At 28.2% G+C, this 16,057-nt stretch overlaps 2 protein-coding genes across 2 annotated transcripts; both read right to left on the reverse strand.

Annotated features, from left to right (window-relative positions):
* Window positions 1-1,336: 1,336 nt before the first annotated feature.
* Window positions 1,337-3,837, reverse strand: LOC126687830 (WAT1-related protein At3g30340-like). Its single transcript, XM_050382387.1, has 6 exons — window positions 3,656-3,837; window positions 3,515-3,577; window positions 3,038-3,154; window positions 2,534-2,951; window positions 2,307-2,458; window positions 1,337-1,508 (listed from the first exon to the last, which is right to left on the reverse strand). Exons 1-6 carry the CDS (start codon window positions 3,835-3,837, stop codon window positions 1,337-1,339), a joined length of 1,104 nt encoding a protein of 367 aa, XP_050238344.1.
* Window positions 3,838-11,226: 7,389 nt separating this feature from the next.
* Window positions 11,227-14,542, reverse strand: LOC126688166 (WAT1-related protein At3g30340-like). Its single transcript, XM_050382771.2, has 6 exons — window positions 14,363-14,542; window positions 13,834-13,896; window positions 13,468-13,584; window positions 12,706-13,108; window positions 11,747-11,898; window positions 11,227-11,623 (listed from the first exon to the last, which is right to left on the reverse strand). The coding sequence occupies exons 1-6, from the start codon at window positions 14,506-14,508 to the stop codon at window positions 11,422-11,424; spliced, it is 1,083 nt and encodes a 360-aa protein (XP_050238728.1). The 5' UTR covers window positions 14,509-14,542; the 3' UTR covers window positions 11,227-11,421.
* Window positions 14,543-16,057: the final 1,515 nt, after the last annotated feature.

Raw genomic sequence — 16,057 nt, forward strand, 5'->3', positions numbered from 1 at the left:
ATCAAATTTAAGGGTCATTTTATACCTTTTTTCACTCGGACAATTTCTAATAAGTTCCTTCACTTAAAAAACTTTCAAATAAATCCTAAATAAAAAAATTAATTAAAAACATATACAATTAATTATTTAATTCAAATTAAATAAATACCTAAAACGAAATCCGCCATCCCTGCCACCGGCCACCCGCCGCTCTCCGGTCTCCACCGGAGACGAGCAGCTCGTCTTCCATGGAAGACCAGATCTGCTGGTCTTCCATGGAAGACCAGCAGATCTGGTCTTCCTTGGGGAAGACCAGATCGTCTTCCCCAAGGAAGACGATCTCGTCTTCCCCATGGAAGACGAGGTCTGCTCGTCTTCTTGGGGAAGACGAGGTCTGCTCGTCTTCCATGGGGAAGACGAGCTCGTCTTCCCCAGGAAGACCACGATCTCGTCTTCCCCATGGAGACGAGGTCTGCTCGTCTTCCATGGGTAAGACGAGCTGGTCTTTCATGGGGAAGACCGGTGGCGGAGAGTCCGAAGGCACCGGTGACGGAGGGTCCGAAAAGAGGCGGTGGATTTTTATTTAATTTATTTATTTTATATATTTTTTGTTATTGAAAAGAGGGTTTGTGTGTATAATTTAAAACATTATATAACATTTTGAGCTTTTCAAAAATATGAAGGATTTGTTTTAAATTTTATCCAAATGAAAAGAGTTCAATTTAATACTATAGGGTGCTATTGAAACGTAAAAATACGAAATAGGGTACAATTGACGAAATTAAAAGGTCAGGGTGTTATTGAAAAAAAATGAAAGGTCGGTAGTTTTTAAGGTGATTAGCCTAGAAAATAAACATAGTTAAGATTAGATTGGTATAGTTTAAGAGTCAAATTTTAACATGTATTTTTACGTCAGCGCGCGTGTCATTCACGCACTGTTTAAAAGATTTAAATCAGAAAAAATATAAAAGTTTAGATGTGCGGTGCGAAAAAATATATATTTATGAGGTGATATAGAATAAAATACTATAATTCAGGAATTAAATTATATTTCAAGCCTAAACTCACTACTCTTTGCATAAAAAAACCCAACTGTCAAATCAATTCAAATTTGTTTGGATTTTCCTTAGAATTAAAAATGCCAATTACAGCAGCTGATAATATCGTGTCGGAGTATGCATTTGAGAAACTATTTGTTTCCTAATTTTGGTTTTGTTATATTACTACAATGAACTTTGAATTTCACGTAAATATTTTTGTTATCTTTATCTATATATTATACAACTACAAGTATGCTATATTTTGATAGCATGAGGCTACAAATTTATTAGTAAAAGAGAGGTTAATTGTAATTAAATCATTGTTTTAAACTCGTAGAATTGATATTTACAGGTTCTAATTGTAATTCCACGTCACCCTTTTCGTCACCCTTGGCTACATTCTGCTTCCCCACACATTCCTCTGCCTCCATGCATTTACCCCAAAGCAGAGTGTAAAGGCCAATTATAACTAGTACAGATCCAATAATACTGTAAATTACAAAGCAAATGGATCTTATGTCAAAAGTAATTACATTTATAAGCATATAATAAGTTTAACACAAAAAAAATTTTCTATCCAAATTTTAGCTTCTTTGGCAAATATATTATGTTTTCAAAATCATCTTTTTGATATTTTCCAAATATATTAACATTCGGTTTTAAACTGATGTTGCATGACGGTATTATATATATATGCAACGTATGATTAATTCTCTGTATATAAATGTATAACAATGCATCACATTAGCTCCAAGATGATTATAAATATATTATAGAAAGAACGAAAAGATGATATATACAAGGGCTTAATTACTTAAAAACCACCCACCTTGAACTTTTTTTTCGTTTATACCCTGACTTAGGAAAAAATTCATTTATATCCTGACGTATGTATTATGTTTCATCTCTACCCCGAGGAACTAAATTAACCTCTTTTCATTAAGAAAAAAGTTTAAAATAGTTCTTCATTTTTAACTTAAACTAATTAGAGATTAATTAGAAATGGATTTTTCTCTAAATGAAGGACTATTTTAAACTTTTTTTTTAAATAAAAAGAGGTTAATTTAGTGCCTCGGGGTAGAGGTGAAACATAAACACATACGTCAGGGTATAAATGAACTTTTTCCTAGGTCAGGGTATAAACGAAAAAAAAGTTCAAGGTGGGTGGTTTTTAAATAATTAAGCCTATATACAACAAGATTGTAAAATTTAGTATATTGACAAACGAGTTAAAGTTGTGGATAGATAAATATATTATTTCTAAGTTTAAAAAGTACAGAAATTAACCTTCCAATGTAAATTTGACCATGCAGGAAAGAAAAATCTAACATGGCAGCAAAAATCTGGGCGAAAGGGGTAAATGCCGCAGTAAATACAGGTCCCCGCTGTTTGACACACCATGACATCCCTACGTAGCACAATCCTGATCCGACCACACCCTGTATAATTAAATCAAACACATCAAATTTATAATGTCAAGACAAATTATAAATATTTAGATCAAATGTACTTACAGCAAAAACAATGGTTATAATCTCCCATTTTCCTTTGAATATCCAAACAGAGATGTTCCGGTCCAAAATCAACGTCACGCAAGCTGATTGAATTGCAGCGAAGGATGACAGAATGGCGGTGCTCGAATATTGACATGGAAATATAGCGCCAATTTTAGCTTGTATAGGAAACCATGACGACCACAAAAGACAGCCTCCGAACAAAAACAAGGAACCGATAATCCAGTTATGTTTTTCTCTATCCAGTGTCCTAAGATCAAAATAATTAATATGTATGTCTTGAGGACGAGGATGAGGACGAGGATGATTTAGTGGAAGTCCTTTATAAAGAGTTAGCAAAATAGCGCCGCTCATGCAGATTAGTACACCCAACACCTTAGTTCTTCCTGCCTTGCTTTTCAGGTTCACTTTCTCTAGACTAAAGATGTACGAATTTATAATTAACCCCGAAATTGTTTTAATTCAGAAATATGTTTCGAAACGTGACGTTTAATTTATGCATACCCGAATATCAGAGCTAATATGAAGGTGTCTGCAGGTACCATATTGAGAAATGCACAGGCGAATGAAGCAGATGTAAGCTCCAGTCCCCACAGGAACAAATACTGAGCCATTGTTATCCTGAAACCCCCATTCATTAAACAATTTCAATTTTTGTAATGCTAAATTGGTGATGCAAGTGAAAGATATTAGCATGTAGGAACTGCATATAAGCATGTGCATTTGGTTTTCAAAACCCGGCGAGATAACAGAATTTTTATTTTTTTTAATCAAACCGAACAAGTCCGTAAGGTTGACTTTTTAATTTGATTTTGTTTGTTTTTTTTGGTTCAGTTTACACTAAAACTTAAATGAAATTTATTAAAGTTCAATACCGAACCAAATCAAAAAACTGAAACTTTTATAATGTCAAACCGAATAGAACCAAATTTATTAGTCTGTTTCGGTGTTTGCATATATGTAACGGTGCATATAACTAACCCGAGAAGAGCTCCAAGGAAAATATAGAATAAGATCTGAAATGTAATCTTGGGTCTGCTTTTCCTGAAAGATCAAGACTAACTACACTTAATTAGTCGAATTGATCAAATATTTTCTGAGAAAATGATATATATTACGTACCGTTCCCGGTAGCAAGCAATGGGAGCCAAGAAAATAGCAGCAATTAACTGTCGATATGTTACAATAGCCATATGGTTAGTTCCTCCATCAATAACCTTTTTATAAAGTATATTCACTATTGCAAGTGATAAATTTATAAAAATCAAAGCAAAAACAGTCTTCAATTGCTCTGTACGACCCATTTCTTCTGCAGTGCTTTTCAGTTGATTCTTTTTAGATTTATTACCACATATTTATAGTATTTTATAATTGACCAATAAAAGTATAATACATGTTTTAGAATTTAATTTATTATAACCAACTCCTGATCTTACGGTAGCTGAAATGAGTCCGGAGTAGATACAAACAATTTCTTATATATAGTATAGATATAGATTATATATTTAATCAGATCCATTATTTCGGGATGTCAATGCTATTAAATTTCAATTGAATTATCTCTATATTTCATTCTTTGAGGATACTATTGATTTGAGTTATCTATTGGCTAATGTCTGATTAGTATATTCGATGTAATTACCTAGAAAATGCATTGAGATCATCACATTCACATAAGGAAATTAGGGAATACTCATATGACAGAAGTACCTCCTTGTCCCTAATATTTATTCCTTCTTATTTGTAAGGATCTAGTTGTCTCTAATATTTTTTCCTACAAGGAATTTGTTTCTTGTCAAATGTTTTATTTGTTAGAATAATGCTGGATGGTTGATCCGAATCAAAAGGGATGTAGAAAATTTAGTAGTAAATTTTTTTATTTGTTAGAAAGGCTTAATGCCTTAAAAAACGAAAAACTACAGAAAAAGGCCAAAAAAATCTATATATTTTATGCGCTACTTTTTTTTGAACATCTTTTCATACGGTACTTTATGTTTTGAAATCTTTTCTATCACGACATGCTGACATCATTATGACGTCAGCGTGTCAGCAGGTGCACCAAAGTTGGTGCACCTGCTGCAATGAATGACCCGTGCGTGATTCGCAGGTCATTCCTAACAAAGCTCAGGTGCACCGTGCACCAAAGCTAGTGCCCACCTAATGCAATTTTTTGTTTTTTTTATTTTAATATAGATAATTTATTTATATATTTATTTAAATTGTATAAAAAATTATTTGTTATATTTAAATATTAAAAATATAAATTTCAATTTTAATCAATTCTTTCAAAAATAGAACATTTTGTGAAAGTCTTTGCTAATGATTTTAAGACAATCCTATGGTTATTCAAGAATCCTTTCATGCATTATGTTAGATATAAAGAAAAATCTATTTTTTCTTTTTATTATATATAATTTATTATTTATTTATTTAAATTGTATAAAAAAATTATTTGTTATATTTCAATTTTAAAAATATTACTAGATATAATTTATTAATTAATGTGTATAATAATAGTGTATTTGACTATTTTATATTTTCTATGCAAAATTTAGACTTTATCCTACTCCTTCCGTCCCATAAAGATAGACCACATTGGATTTATACGGAGATTAAGAAATCAAAGTTAAACTAGTTAGTGTTAATTAATTTTTTTAAACTCTTAGATTAATTAATTAAATATTTTAAATAGTCATAATTTTATGTTTCAAAAACACCAATTACTTATTGAGATTATAAATATATTTTGAGAAACTAAATTTATTATTAATATTTGTATTTGATAAAATAATTATTAATCATGATAAAAAGAATATAATTTGAGTGGCTGAATTGATGAATGGTAAAGTTGACATCTCTACTAAATTAATAAAATTGAAATGAAAATTTGACTTATATTTGGAAACGTTCAAAATAGCAATTGACCTATCTTTGTGGAATAGAGGGAGCATACAAATAATTTTTCAATGCATTTAATGTTATATTTAGTGCATTGAATACACTTGTTCTTCTCAATATATATTTCTAAATTATAATTCAATAACCAAAAAATATAATAAAGGGTATGAAAGGAAAAATATATTAATATTTATTTTTAATATATGTGAAAAATTAAATAGGACAGATAAAATGGGAGGGGGGTATTATATTGATACATCTCCGATAAATATGTAATACATCTCTCATACATATGATACATCTTTGATGCATATATGATACATCTTTGATACATATATGATACATCTCAGATACATATTTAATACATTGTCAATATATATTTTATACTTATTCGATGTTTCAAAACGTTTTTTTATTTACATATCCGATATATATTTAATACATTTCTGATACATATTCAATATATCTCTGATACATATATATATGATACATTTCCAAGACGTGTGGACATTTTTATATATATTATACATATTTGATACATTTCTAATATATTATTTATACATGATAGATACATTGTTTTTACTAAATTTATAGACGATAGATACATTTTTTGAAATATAATTAACAGATATATCGCTTATACATAATTTATATATGGTAAATACATTAAGTAGATACATCGTTGATAAATAATATATACATGATAAGTATATTTTTTACCACATCATTTATATATGATATATATATTTTTAATAATAAATATATTTCTGATATAAAATTATATATAATAAATACATTATTTATGCATTAGACCCGTATTCTATATGTATAAAGAATGTATCTTATAAATAACTCATAAATTATATTTTTTAGAATTGTATCAATTGTGTATTTTTATATTTTTTTAAAATTAATTAAAAAAAATTGTATATTTATATTTTTAAAACTAAATTAATATTAAACTTAATTTTAGTATTTTTAAAATTTATATAACATAAATAACTCATAAATTATAATTTTTAAAATTGTATTATTAATATATTTTTAAAATTTAATAAAAATTTAATATATTTATTTTATAATAAAAATTAATATTAAAATTAATTTTAGAATTTTTAATAATTTATATAACATAAATAAATAGATTATTAATACTTTAAAAAAGAAAATGCATAAATTAGTTTTTAAACAAAAATAATAATAATAATAATAATAATAATAATAATAATAATAATAATAATAATAATAATAATAATAAGAGAAGCACATGCATCAGTTCAAGAACTGATGCATATATGTGTTAGTAGGGTTGACCCATGCGTCAGCGCTGCACTGACACGCGTCAGGCTTAACGCACGTCAGCCATATGCTAATAAAAAGGTCCGCATTTTTTCACATGTTTCTGTAAACTTTTGACAAAAAATAATACAAATGTAAAGTGTAAAGAAAAAAAAGTATGCATGTAAATAGTATCTTTTTTTTAGAATATTTTAGAAAGATACCCTAAAAAACATTGGTCTTTTAACTCATTTTCAATCCTATACTGACGTTGAAAAATGGTCAATTTTATTATATTTTGCGTTTTCTCATTTCAGTTGTTTCTTAAATTTTCAATTTTTGACAATTTGTTTCCAGTAAGTATGGAATCATTCAATTAATTAAATTTAAGGATAAAATAATATTCTTTACCATTAAAAAAGTACAAATAAGTCCTTCAACTTTAAAAACTAACAAAAAAAATCATAATTTAATTAAAATTAATTATATTTTATTTAACTAAATTTTAATAAATTAAATATATACACAATTATGATTTAAAAAAAACATCAAACTCGTCCCAGTCGCCGCTGTCGTATATATCTGCCGCCGAAGAACAGACCCAGCTGGGTCTCACTACTAGAAAACTTGTTAATAGCGACGAACGCGAAATCCGTCGATATTTAACCTTATTAGCGAAGGTTTTGGCGACAGAAAAGAAATCTGTCGCCAAATACCTTAAAAAAATGTTAGTGACAGACTTTCTGTCACTAATTTTGGCGGGTTCTAGAGGAAAATGAATCGTTAGATTTTTGTTAAAAATTAGCGACGTAGCGACAGATAAATATAATCCATCGCTAAAATCCCATCCGATTGAGAAAATTCCTTTCAATTAAAGGTTTGGCCGCGGATTACAAAATCTGTCGCCAACTCTTTTAATGAAACGACTCGTTTTAATAAGAATAAATTTTAGCGACGGATTTAGCGAGGGGACGTAATCCGTCGCTAAAATCTATTCAAAAACTAGAGAGCAGTTCTTCTTTCTGCGTTTTCTCTCTTATTCCAAAATCGCCGCTCCTCTTTATAAACCACCTCCTGATGCCGATTGACTCCCGCCAGACCTTTGTCGCCGCTTCCTCGCCTCCTTTTTATGCCCTCTCTTCCATATTAGGTTAGTTTTTTTTTAGATTTTTGTGTTTGTTTTTTAAATTTTGGTTTATTTTGCAGTGGTGTCGCCGACTGTCCTCCGCCGCAGCCGTCGTTCGTCGACCGTCCTCCTTTATCTCTATTTTCAGTAGCCCGGTAAGTAGTTTATAATTTTATTTAATTTAATTATTAATTAGTTTATATTGTTAGACTATTAAATTAGGTTAAATTATTAGATTAATTAGGTTAAATTGTTAAATTAGGTTAGTTGATTAATTTGGTTAAAATGATAAATTAAGTTAATTTATTAAATTAATTTAATTTTGGTTATTTAATTAATTATGTTAATTAGTTGTTTAATTTAATAGTAAGATTAATTAATTTTTATTAGGTTGATTGATTAATTAAGTTAAATTGTTAAGTTAGTTTAGTTGTTTAATTAGATTAAATTGTTAAGTTAATTATTAAATTAGATTAATTTGTGTTGATTTATTAATTAGGTTATTTAGTTCTTTAATGAAATTAATTGTTAGATTAAATAATTTATATTAGCGTGATTGATTAGATTGGCTGATCAATTAGGTTAACTAAATTTTAAGTTAGGTTAAATTGTTAAGATAATTTATTAAATTATAATAATTAGTTTTATTGTTGGTTGTGACTTCTAAATTGTTAAATTGGTTTTACTAAATTATAACAATTTAAATTAAATTATTAAATTAATCTATTAATTTTATTGTATAATTAGTTGGTTAAAGTATATAATTAATTAATTAGTTGATTGAATTATTTATTAGTGTGAATTCAGATTGTATTGTTGGTTTGTGTATTGTAGTTTACTTGCAGAACTTTCTTGAAAAATTGGTGATGCTCATTTTTTAGGGGAAGTGATGCCCATTTTTTTTAGAAAATTAATGTATTTAAGTATAGGGGTAAGGTCATAAAAATTCACTAACTTTACATGTTTTCTCAATTTAATCACGTTTTTTAAAACTTCTCATAAACATACACAAACTTTCATTTTTTTCCCAAATTCATACACGGTGCTGACGTGGCACTTATTCATTGGTGCAATTTGCTGAGGTGTATGTCATTTTTAACCAATGAATAAGTGACATGTCAGCACCGTGTATGAATTTGGGAAAAAAATGAAAGTTGGTGTATGTTTATGAGAAGTTTTAAAGAACGTGATTAAATTGAGAAAACGTGTAAAGTTGGTGAATTTTTATGACATTAACCCTTAATTATATAATAACAAAATATTGAAACTAATTGCGTGATAGGTTTAATAGCCACCGATTGTTTGCAGTATTCCACCATTCCACATCTTTTCTTATCTGTTGCGGTTTTACTCTGCAACAAGTAAGTAGTATTATTATTATTTTAATTTTTGTTTTCATTTAGTAGTTAAACTAGAAATTTTAGCATCAATTGACCTCGATTTTATTCCCACCGAATAAAATCGCAAACCTAACCGTAGAGTTCCCTTCCCGTGTGTTCAAGAAATTGAACGAAACAGAATTGTACAGTTTGTACAGTTCACAGAACTAGGGCTTCCGTAATTCGATCACAAAAACATATATGTGTAGTAGCTGTCAAAAAATATTTGGTCGTTTTCCAGCGTTTGTTCTCCGGATGTATATATTTAGTATATGTTTTGTAACGCTAATTATTCCTTACAAAATATTTAAGTAGCTTTACATTTTTTATACTAAATATCTCACTAAAGGAGAAACGACGCCGGAAGGCTGCTAGATATTTTTCTCCGTTGCTAGGCATATATCGTGGCCGAATTATGTGGCGCCCGTTTTGCGAATGCGATAGGTCTTTACCTTTAAAACAATTAATTACATTAACATTAGATAGATGTATAGGCAACTAAAGTGCGGGTTGCTGCACCCAGGGTTTGTTAAGCATGTCGAGGAGTATCTGAATTTTGCTTTAAGCCATCCCGCGTGTATGAGTGGATCACAGATTAAATGCCCCTGTCTTTAGAAAAGATGTAGAAATACAAGTTATTGAGATATCGAAACGGTAAATTTACACATTTTGCAAAAAAGGTTTGTGGAAGGTTACGAAGTATGAGTTCTTTCATTGGGGAACCATTATAAATCCCACTCCCATTGCACAGCTACTGGAGAATTATTGTGATTTTGAATATGAGGGGAATGATGAGTTCAGTTATCTTCAGAGGATGGTTATCGATGCTGCCGGTCCACATAAAAACCACATATTGGTCCAAACAAATAGTTAAAGGACCATTTGATGTGAAATATTTGTTAAAGGCTAAGGGACCGTTTGATTTAAGGTTGGGAATGAGAATCGGAATGGGAAGGAATGAGAATGGGAATGATTGTTTTTTTCTTTTGTTTGGTTCAAAGTGTATTAATGGGAATGAGAATGGGTAAACTTTAATTAAAAAAATTATTTATTACTCCCTCCGTCTCAATAGAGTTGTCCACTTTGCTTTTATCACATAGTTTAAGAAAAACACTTATTGTTTATGGGTTTTATAAAATTTTCCTTACTTTTTTTATCATACCCCTATTTAATATAGGGTCCACTTGCAATTTACTTTTAGTTTACTTATTAGTGGATTTTAAATAAGGGTAATATAGAAAAATTGAATGTAAAAGTTAGTTATTTTTTGAAAGTGGACAAGAGTTTTGGGACAAAATAATTTCTCAAAGTGGACAACTCTATTGGGACGGAGGGAATATTTATTAAAAAAATTATTTATTATTTTTTTGTATAAAAAAATTATTTTTTAAAATAAATTATTTTATAAAAAAATAAAAAAACATTTTTTTTATTTTAAGTATATTTTTTAAAATTAATTTTTTTTAATATTATGTATTTGTTATTTATCATTAAAATATTTTGTTAAATTCTAATTTCAATTCCCAAAAGTTCATTTTCATGAGGTAAGGGGAGAAGTGATTCCCATTGAAGGGGTAATCACATTCCCATTCCCTATTGTAATTTGATAAAACAAACACAAACAATGAAAATCATTCCCATTCCATTCCCATTTTCCTTTTCTTTTGGCGAACCAAACGGCCCCTAATTGTAAGTGAAGTTAATTAATAATTACATAAAGACTTTATGATGAATTTCGCCTAATAAATATATATCACATTAATTAACAATATTTTAATTAGAATTAATTTCTCTTTATTGATTGTATATAACATTAAATAATGCAACGTGTCAATTATCGATTTTTTTAATATTGTTCATAGTTCTATGTGGCGAACTAGGTTATGTAAGAATTTTTTAAATTAACATCTTAAATTTTGGAAATCTAAAATAAAAAAAAAATTAAAAAATCGATAATGGTGTAAGTTTACCTTTAAGAAAAAATATCAATCCAGAAAATAATATCTGAAAAAATGATTTATTGTCTAATTTATATATTCTTGTACAGCTGTTCTCTGATTCAGGTCAACATTTTTTATTTCTCTATATTATAGAAGTAAACTTATATACATTTATAGCATTGAAGAGGATAATTTTAAACTTAATCTGAATGCTGACTAGTTAAATTGTCAGCTTCAATTTCTACCGGCATGGGGCTACATAATTCATTACACCCTCGCCCCCGGTTCCTCTCCTGGTTTCGCCCCGGTTCCGCTCGTTGAATTGAAATTTACTGGTACTTGCGACTCAACAGTCATATTTCCATCACCTTTGGCTACAGTCTGCTTTATCACACATTCTTCAGCCTCAATGCTTTTACCCCAAAGGAGAGCATAAAGGCCAATTATAACTAGTACAGATCCAATAACACTGCAAAATTATAAACAAATGGATATTAATTAATAAATAATTCATCAAAAAATTAATTAATAAATAACTTGTATCTAAAAGGGGTTTAAAGGAAAAAGAAAGTAAAGAGATGAATTAATTAACCTTCCAATGTAAATTTGTTCATGCAGTACAGAGAAATCAAACATGGCAGCAAAAATCTGTATAAAAGGGCTAAATGCAGCAGTGAATACTGGTCCTCTTTGTTTCACACACCATGACATCCCTACATAGCACAATCCCGATCCTACTATACCCTGTATAATTATATTAAACACTTCAAATTCGAAATATAGTCACTACGGAAAATTTATTTAGAACTGTTTGAAATGAAAAATTTAGATGAAATTTATGATAAAAGTTATTGTTTGATAAAATTAAAAGTTATAAAGAATCATAAATTTTAAAACCCTATAATTTATATACTAATTTTTTATTTAAAATTCTACCTCAAATAAAAAGGTTTAAATCAATTTTTTTTATAAATGACGAATTATTATAATGTTTTATTGATTTTATATTCAATTAACATGGTAAAAAACTTTAATTCTATTAATTTTACATTTTATGAATATAAAATCATCAATACAAATTCAGATTTTTTCACCTGTATTTTTATTCATAAACAAAATCATCAGTACAAACTGTATTTTAAGTGAATTTGTATGTATATGATTATGTATTTTTAATTGATAGTATCATAGGTGAAATAATTAACTTAATCATCAATTGATAGAAATGTTTAGGCTTAAATGCATAAGAAATCATCAACTTTCACGTATTTTGCATATTTAATATAAACTTTTAATTTTGGCAAAAAAATACACGAACTTTCTAATTTTTGCAATTAAGACTACGTTTGCGTTTTTTTTTTTGAAAAATGGTGCCGTTTTACATCCAAAATGGTGCCGATGATTAAATTACAAAAATTAGAAAGTTCGTATACTTTTTTACCAAAAATAAAAATTTATGTTAAATATGCAAAACACGTCAAAGTTGGTAAGTTTTTGTGTATTTAGGGCAAAAGTTTATAATGGTAAAAGATTTATGTAGAGAATGCTCACAGAATAAAGCATGGCTATAATCTCAAATTTTCCCTTTAATACCCATACGTCGACGTTCCTGTCCAAAATCAATGTTAACGCAGCCGACTGGACTGTAGCGAAAGAAGAAAGGATGGCAGTACTTGTACACTGACATGGAAATTTCTTGCCAATTTTAGCTTGTATAAGAAACCATGAGGACCACAAAACTCCGCCTCCGATCAGAAACAACGATCCGATAATCCATTTATGTCTGTCCTTCTCCGACGTCGTACGATCAGCATAATTATTGATGTCTCTTGAAGGAGGACGAGTCAGCGGAAATCCTTTATAAATAGTAAGCAAAATAGCCCCACTCATGCATATTAGTGCACCCATCACTTTAGCTCTTCCTGACTTGCTTTTTATCTTCACTTTCTCTAGGCTGAGAATAAATTGATTGCCAAGAAAGTACTAGTTTTAGTGGATGTCATATCAACTCCGTCAGTGGTGGAATTAGAAATTTTATCGAGGGGGTTGACTTTTTTTTTTTTTTTGACAAAACGATACGAAGTTTGTCTTTTTAAATTAAAGAGCATTGTCATTCAATTAATTTTTATTTTTTTAGCTAAATCATAAATTATTAGGAGTGGTAAAAAGCCACTAGAAATAGCAAAAAAATAAAACCCGAATTCAAAAATTCACACACAAGAAGTAGCACACACAAGAAGACATGCTAGAGATTACGGCTCGAAGATAAAAAATAAAATAAAATTAGATTAGTAATAAATTAGATAGGCGTACCCGAATGGCAGAGCCAATATAAAGGTATTGACAGGCACCATATTGAGGAATGCACAGGCGAATGTAGCAGACGTACGCTCCAGTCCCAATAGGACGACATATTGTGTGAGTGTTACCCTAAAGAATGGCGGATCAATCAATTTTTATAAGGTAGAAAAAACTATGATGTGATATATGATTTATTTATATTTTTATAAAAGCGGAAAAATAAAAAATTCAGGATCGACAAAACTATATTATTTGAAAATTTTAACATAAAAGTGGAATATCATTCATCATACTTATGTTCTATATAAGTCCTTTCAAATACTGCAATGCTAATTGCCAAATAAACAGCAAAGATTTTGCATGTAGAAATACTCTCACCCGATTAGAGCTCCAAGAAAAAGATAACATAAGATCTGAAATGTAACCCTGGGTCTGCTTTTCCTGAAATATCAAAAGTAAATGTTAACATAATCATTCAATTTAACATTTTTGGGTGGTAAAAGTATCCAAATTATCATTTTTTGGTAATTTTTAGTGACTAAATAATAATTTAGTTCACTTTAATTGCTAAACTTTATTTTATTTCAATGAGTTGTTTTCCGGTTAAAGATGCACATAAGTTAGCTGAATTTTCTTTGATTCGAAAACTTGTGATGTATGTATTATTTGACCTAAAAACTTTCATCTAACATGAAATTATACACAAGTGACAAATTCTCAAGATAAAACTAGCAAAAACTGATTATCAGTATTTTAGCCGAAAAAATTTCTTTTGAAATAAAATTAACATTCATACACCTAAATGGAACAAATTAAAATTTGGTCTTTAAAATGATAAAAAAAAAACTTTAAAGTATCCTAATATTTTATGACCAAATAGTGAAAGATGCATATCTATAGTACATACCTTTCCCAGTAGTAAGCAATGGGAGCCAAGAAAATGGCAGCAGCCAACTGTCGATATGTAACGATAGCCATATGGTTAGTTCCGCCATCAATGACTTTTTTAAGCAGTATATTTACTACTGCAAATGATAAATTAATAAAAATCATTGCTAAAACAGTCTTCCATAGCTCTCTGAAACTCATTTCGTCTTCTTAATTTCTTCTTGTCTAATAATGTCCATAGATTTGGTTGTTGAACTTGTATGTATATATATATATATATATATATATATAGGCAAAAACACCTGAAATATGGGATAGACATTTTCGGATATGAAATCTTGATCCATGACTTTACGATACCAACTTTCCATTTTTTAATAATTTAAATGTTCTCTATCCTTCTTTCTTTGGCAACACTTTTGAGCACTTATACTCCGATTACTGTATTTCAAGTGGGAAAGAAAAACGTTTTGAATGCCACTAAATTTTCATGGAAAATTGCACCAATGGTGTTCGAACTTTTCAAAATCTTCTATTGTGGTGTATGTGTTTTTTTCTTCTTCTTTTGAGTGTTTGAACTTATTTGTTTTATTCTTTTGAGTGTCTGAACTTATTTGTTTTATATCTATAGCAGGTTTTTCAAGTTAAAGTGAAAAACTAGTTGAAATATCCTTTAAAATCATTTCAAAAAACTTCATTTTGTTTCTAATATTTATCAAATTTATTCTTTTTATTTATTATATTTATTTTTCATATTAACTTTTTATACTATTAATGATAAAGTTTAAATTTAGATTTAAAATTATAATTAATATTTTTTATATTAAATTATAATAAATATAAATTATAATAAATAAACAAGTTAATAAATATAACATACATATTAAACCAGTGATATAAAAATAGACCGGAGTTTTTCTATTAAACCGGAAATCAAAATCTGATTCGGTCTGATCCTGAGTTAAATTCAAAAATTCTATTACCAATTGTCCACTAGTTTTTGAGTGGTTTTGACCGGTGTCTTCTCGTTTTTTTTTATTTGCTTGATCTAAATAAATTTTTAAAAATAAAAAAATTAATAGTTTTAGTCCTTATTTAACAGGCTCATTAGGTTTCCTTTTATATCATTGGTTCAATATATGTATTCTTTTTATTTAATACAATTTTTATTTGTTTTATTAATTTAATATAAATAAATTGATATTATAATTATCTTTAATTTAAATTTTATTATGAATAATTATAAAAGATTAATAGGACAAATAAATTGAAAAGAATAAAAAAAGAGTGAGTTAATAAATAGTAGAAATCAATTTTAAATTTTTAAAACAATTTTAAAGGACATTTCAACTAATTTTTCACTTTAATTTGAAAAACCTGCTATAAAAGGTCACAAACACTCGTTTGATATAAATAAACTAAGTATAAACATCAAAATGAACAAAAAAAACCAAAATAGAAAACTTTAAAAAGTTCAAACACCATGGATGCAATTTTTCCAATTTTTCATATTATATCATTTTAGTTAGTGAACTTTAATTTTGTTTCTTTTTTGGCACAATGTTAATTTAATTAGAGAAAAAAGTATATTTGTTGATTAAATTTTGATTTACTTTATTTTTGTTTTATTTAGGTGATTAAATAAAATAATCATTGATATAAAATTAAAATTTAATCAAAAAAAAATATGTATGTGCATGGACAGGACTTAACA

This window comes from Mercurialis annua, linkage group LG6, assembly GCF_937616625.2.
Source record: "Mercurialis annua linkage group LG6, ddMerAnnu1.2, whole genome shotgun sequence".
NCBI classification, from domain to species: domain Eukaryota; kingdom Viridiplantae; phylum Streptophyta; class Magnoliopsida; order Malpighiales; family Euphorbiaceae; genus Mercurialis; species Mercurialis annua.

What these genes read in the sequence shown, in the direction of transcription:
- LOC126687830 (XM_050382387.1), bottom strand. Translation starts at nt 3,837, where the DNA reads ATGGGTCGTACAGAGCAATTGAAGACTGTTTTTGCTTTGATTTTTATA. An exon ending in ATTGCTTGCTACCGGGAACG is followed by an intron (nt 3,578 to 3,655) that starts GTACGTAATATA and finishes TTGATCTTTCAG; the next exon opens with GAAAAGCAGACCCAAGATTA. An exon ending in TTCCTTGGAGCTCTTCTCGG is followed by an intron (nt 3,155 to 3,514) that starts GTTAGTTATATG and finishes TGGGGGTTTCAG; the next exon opens with GATAACAATGGCTCAGTATT.
- LOC126688166 (XM_050382771.2), bottom strand. Translation starts at nt 14,508, where the DNA reads ATGATTTTTATTAATTTATCATTTGCAGTAGTAAATATACTGCTTAAA. An exon ending in ATTGCTTACTACTGGGAAAG is followed by an intron (nt 13,897 to 14,362) that starts GTATGTACTATA and finishes TTGATATTTCAG; the next exon opens with GAAAAGCAGACCCAGGGTTA. An exon ending in GAACAAATTTACATTGGAAG is followed by an intron (nt 11,624 to 11,746) that starts GTTAATTAATTC and finishes ATAATTTTGCAG; the next exon opens with TGTTATTGGATCTGTACTAG.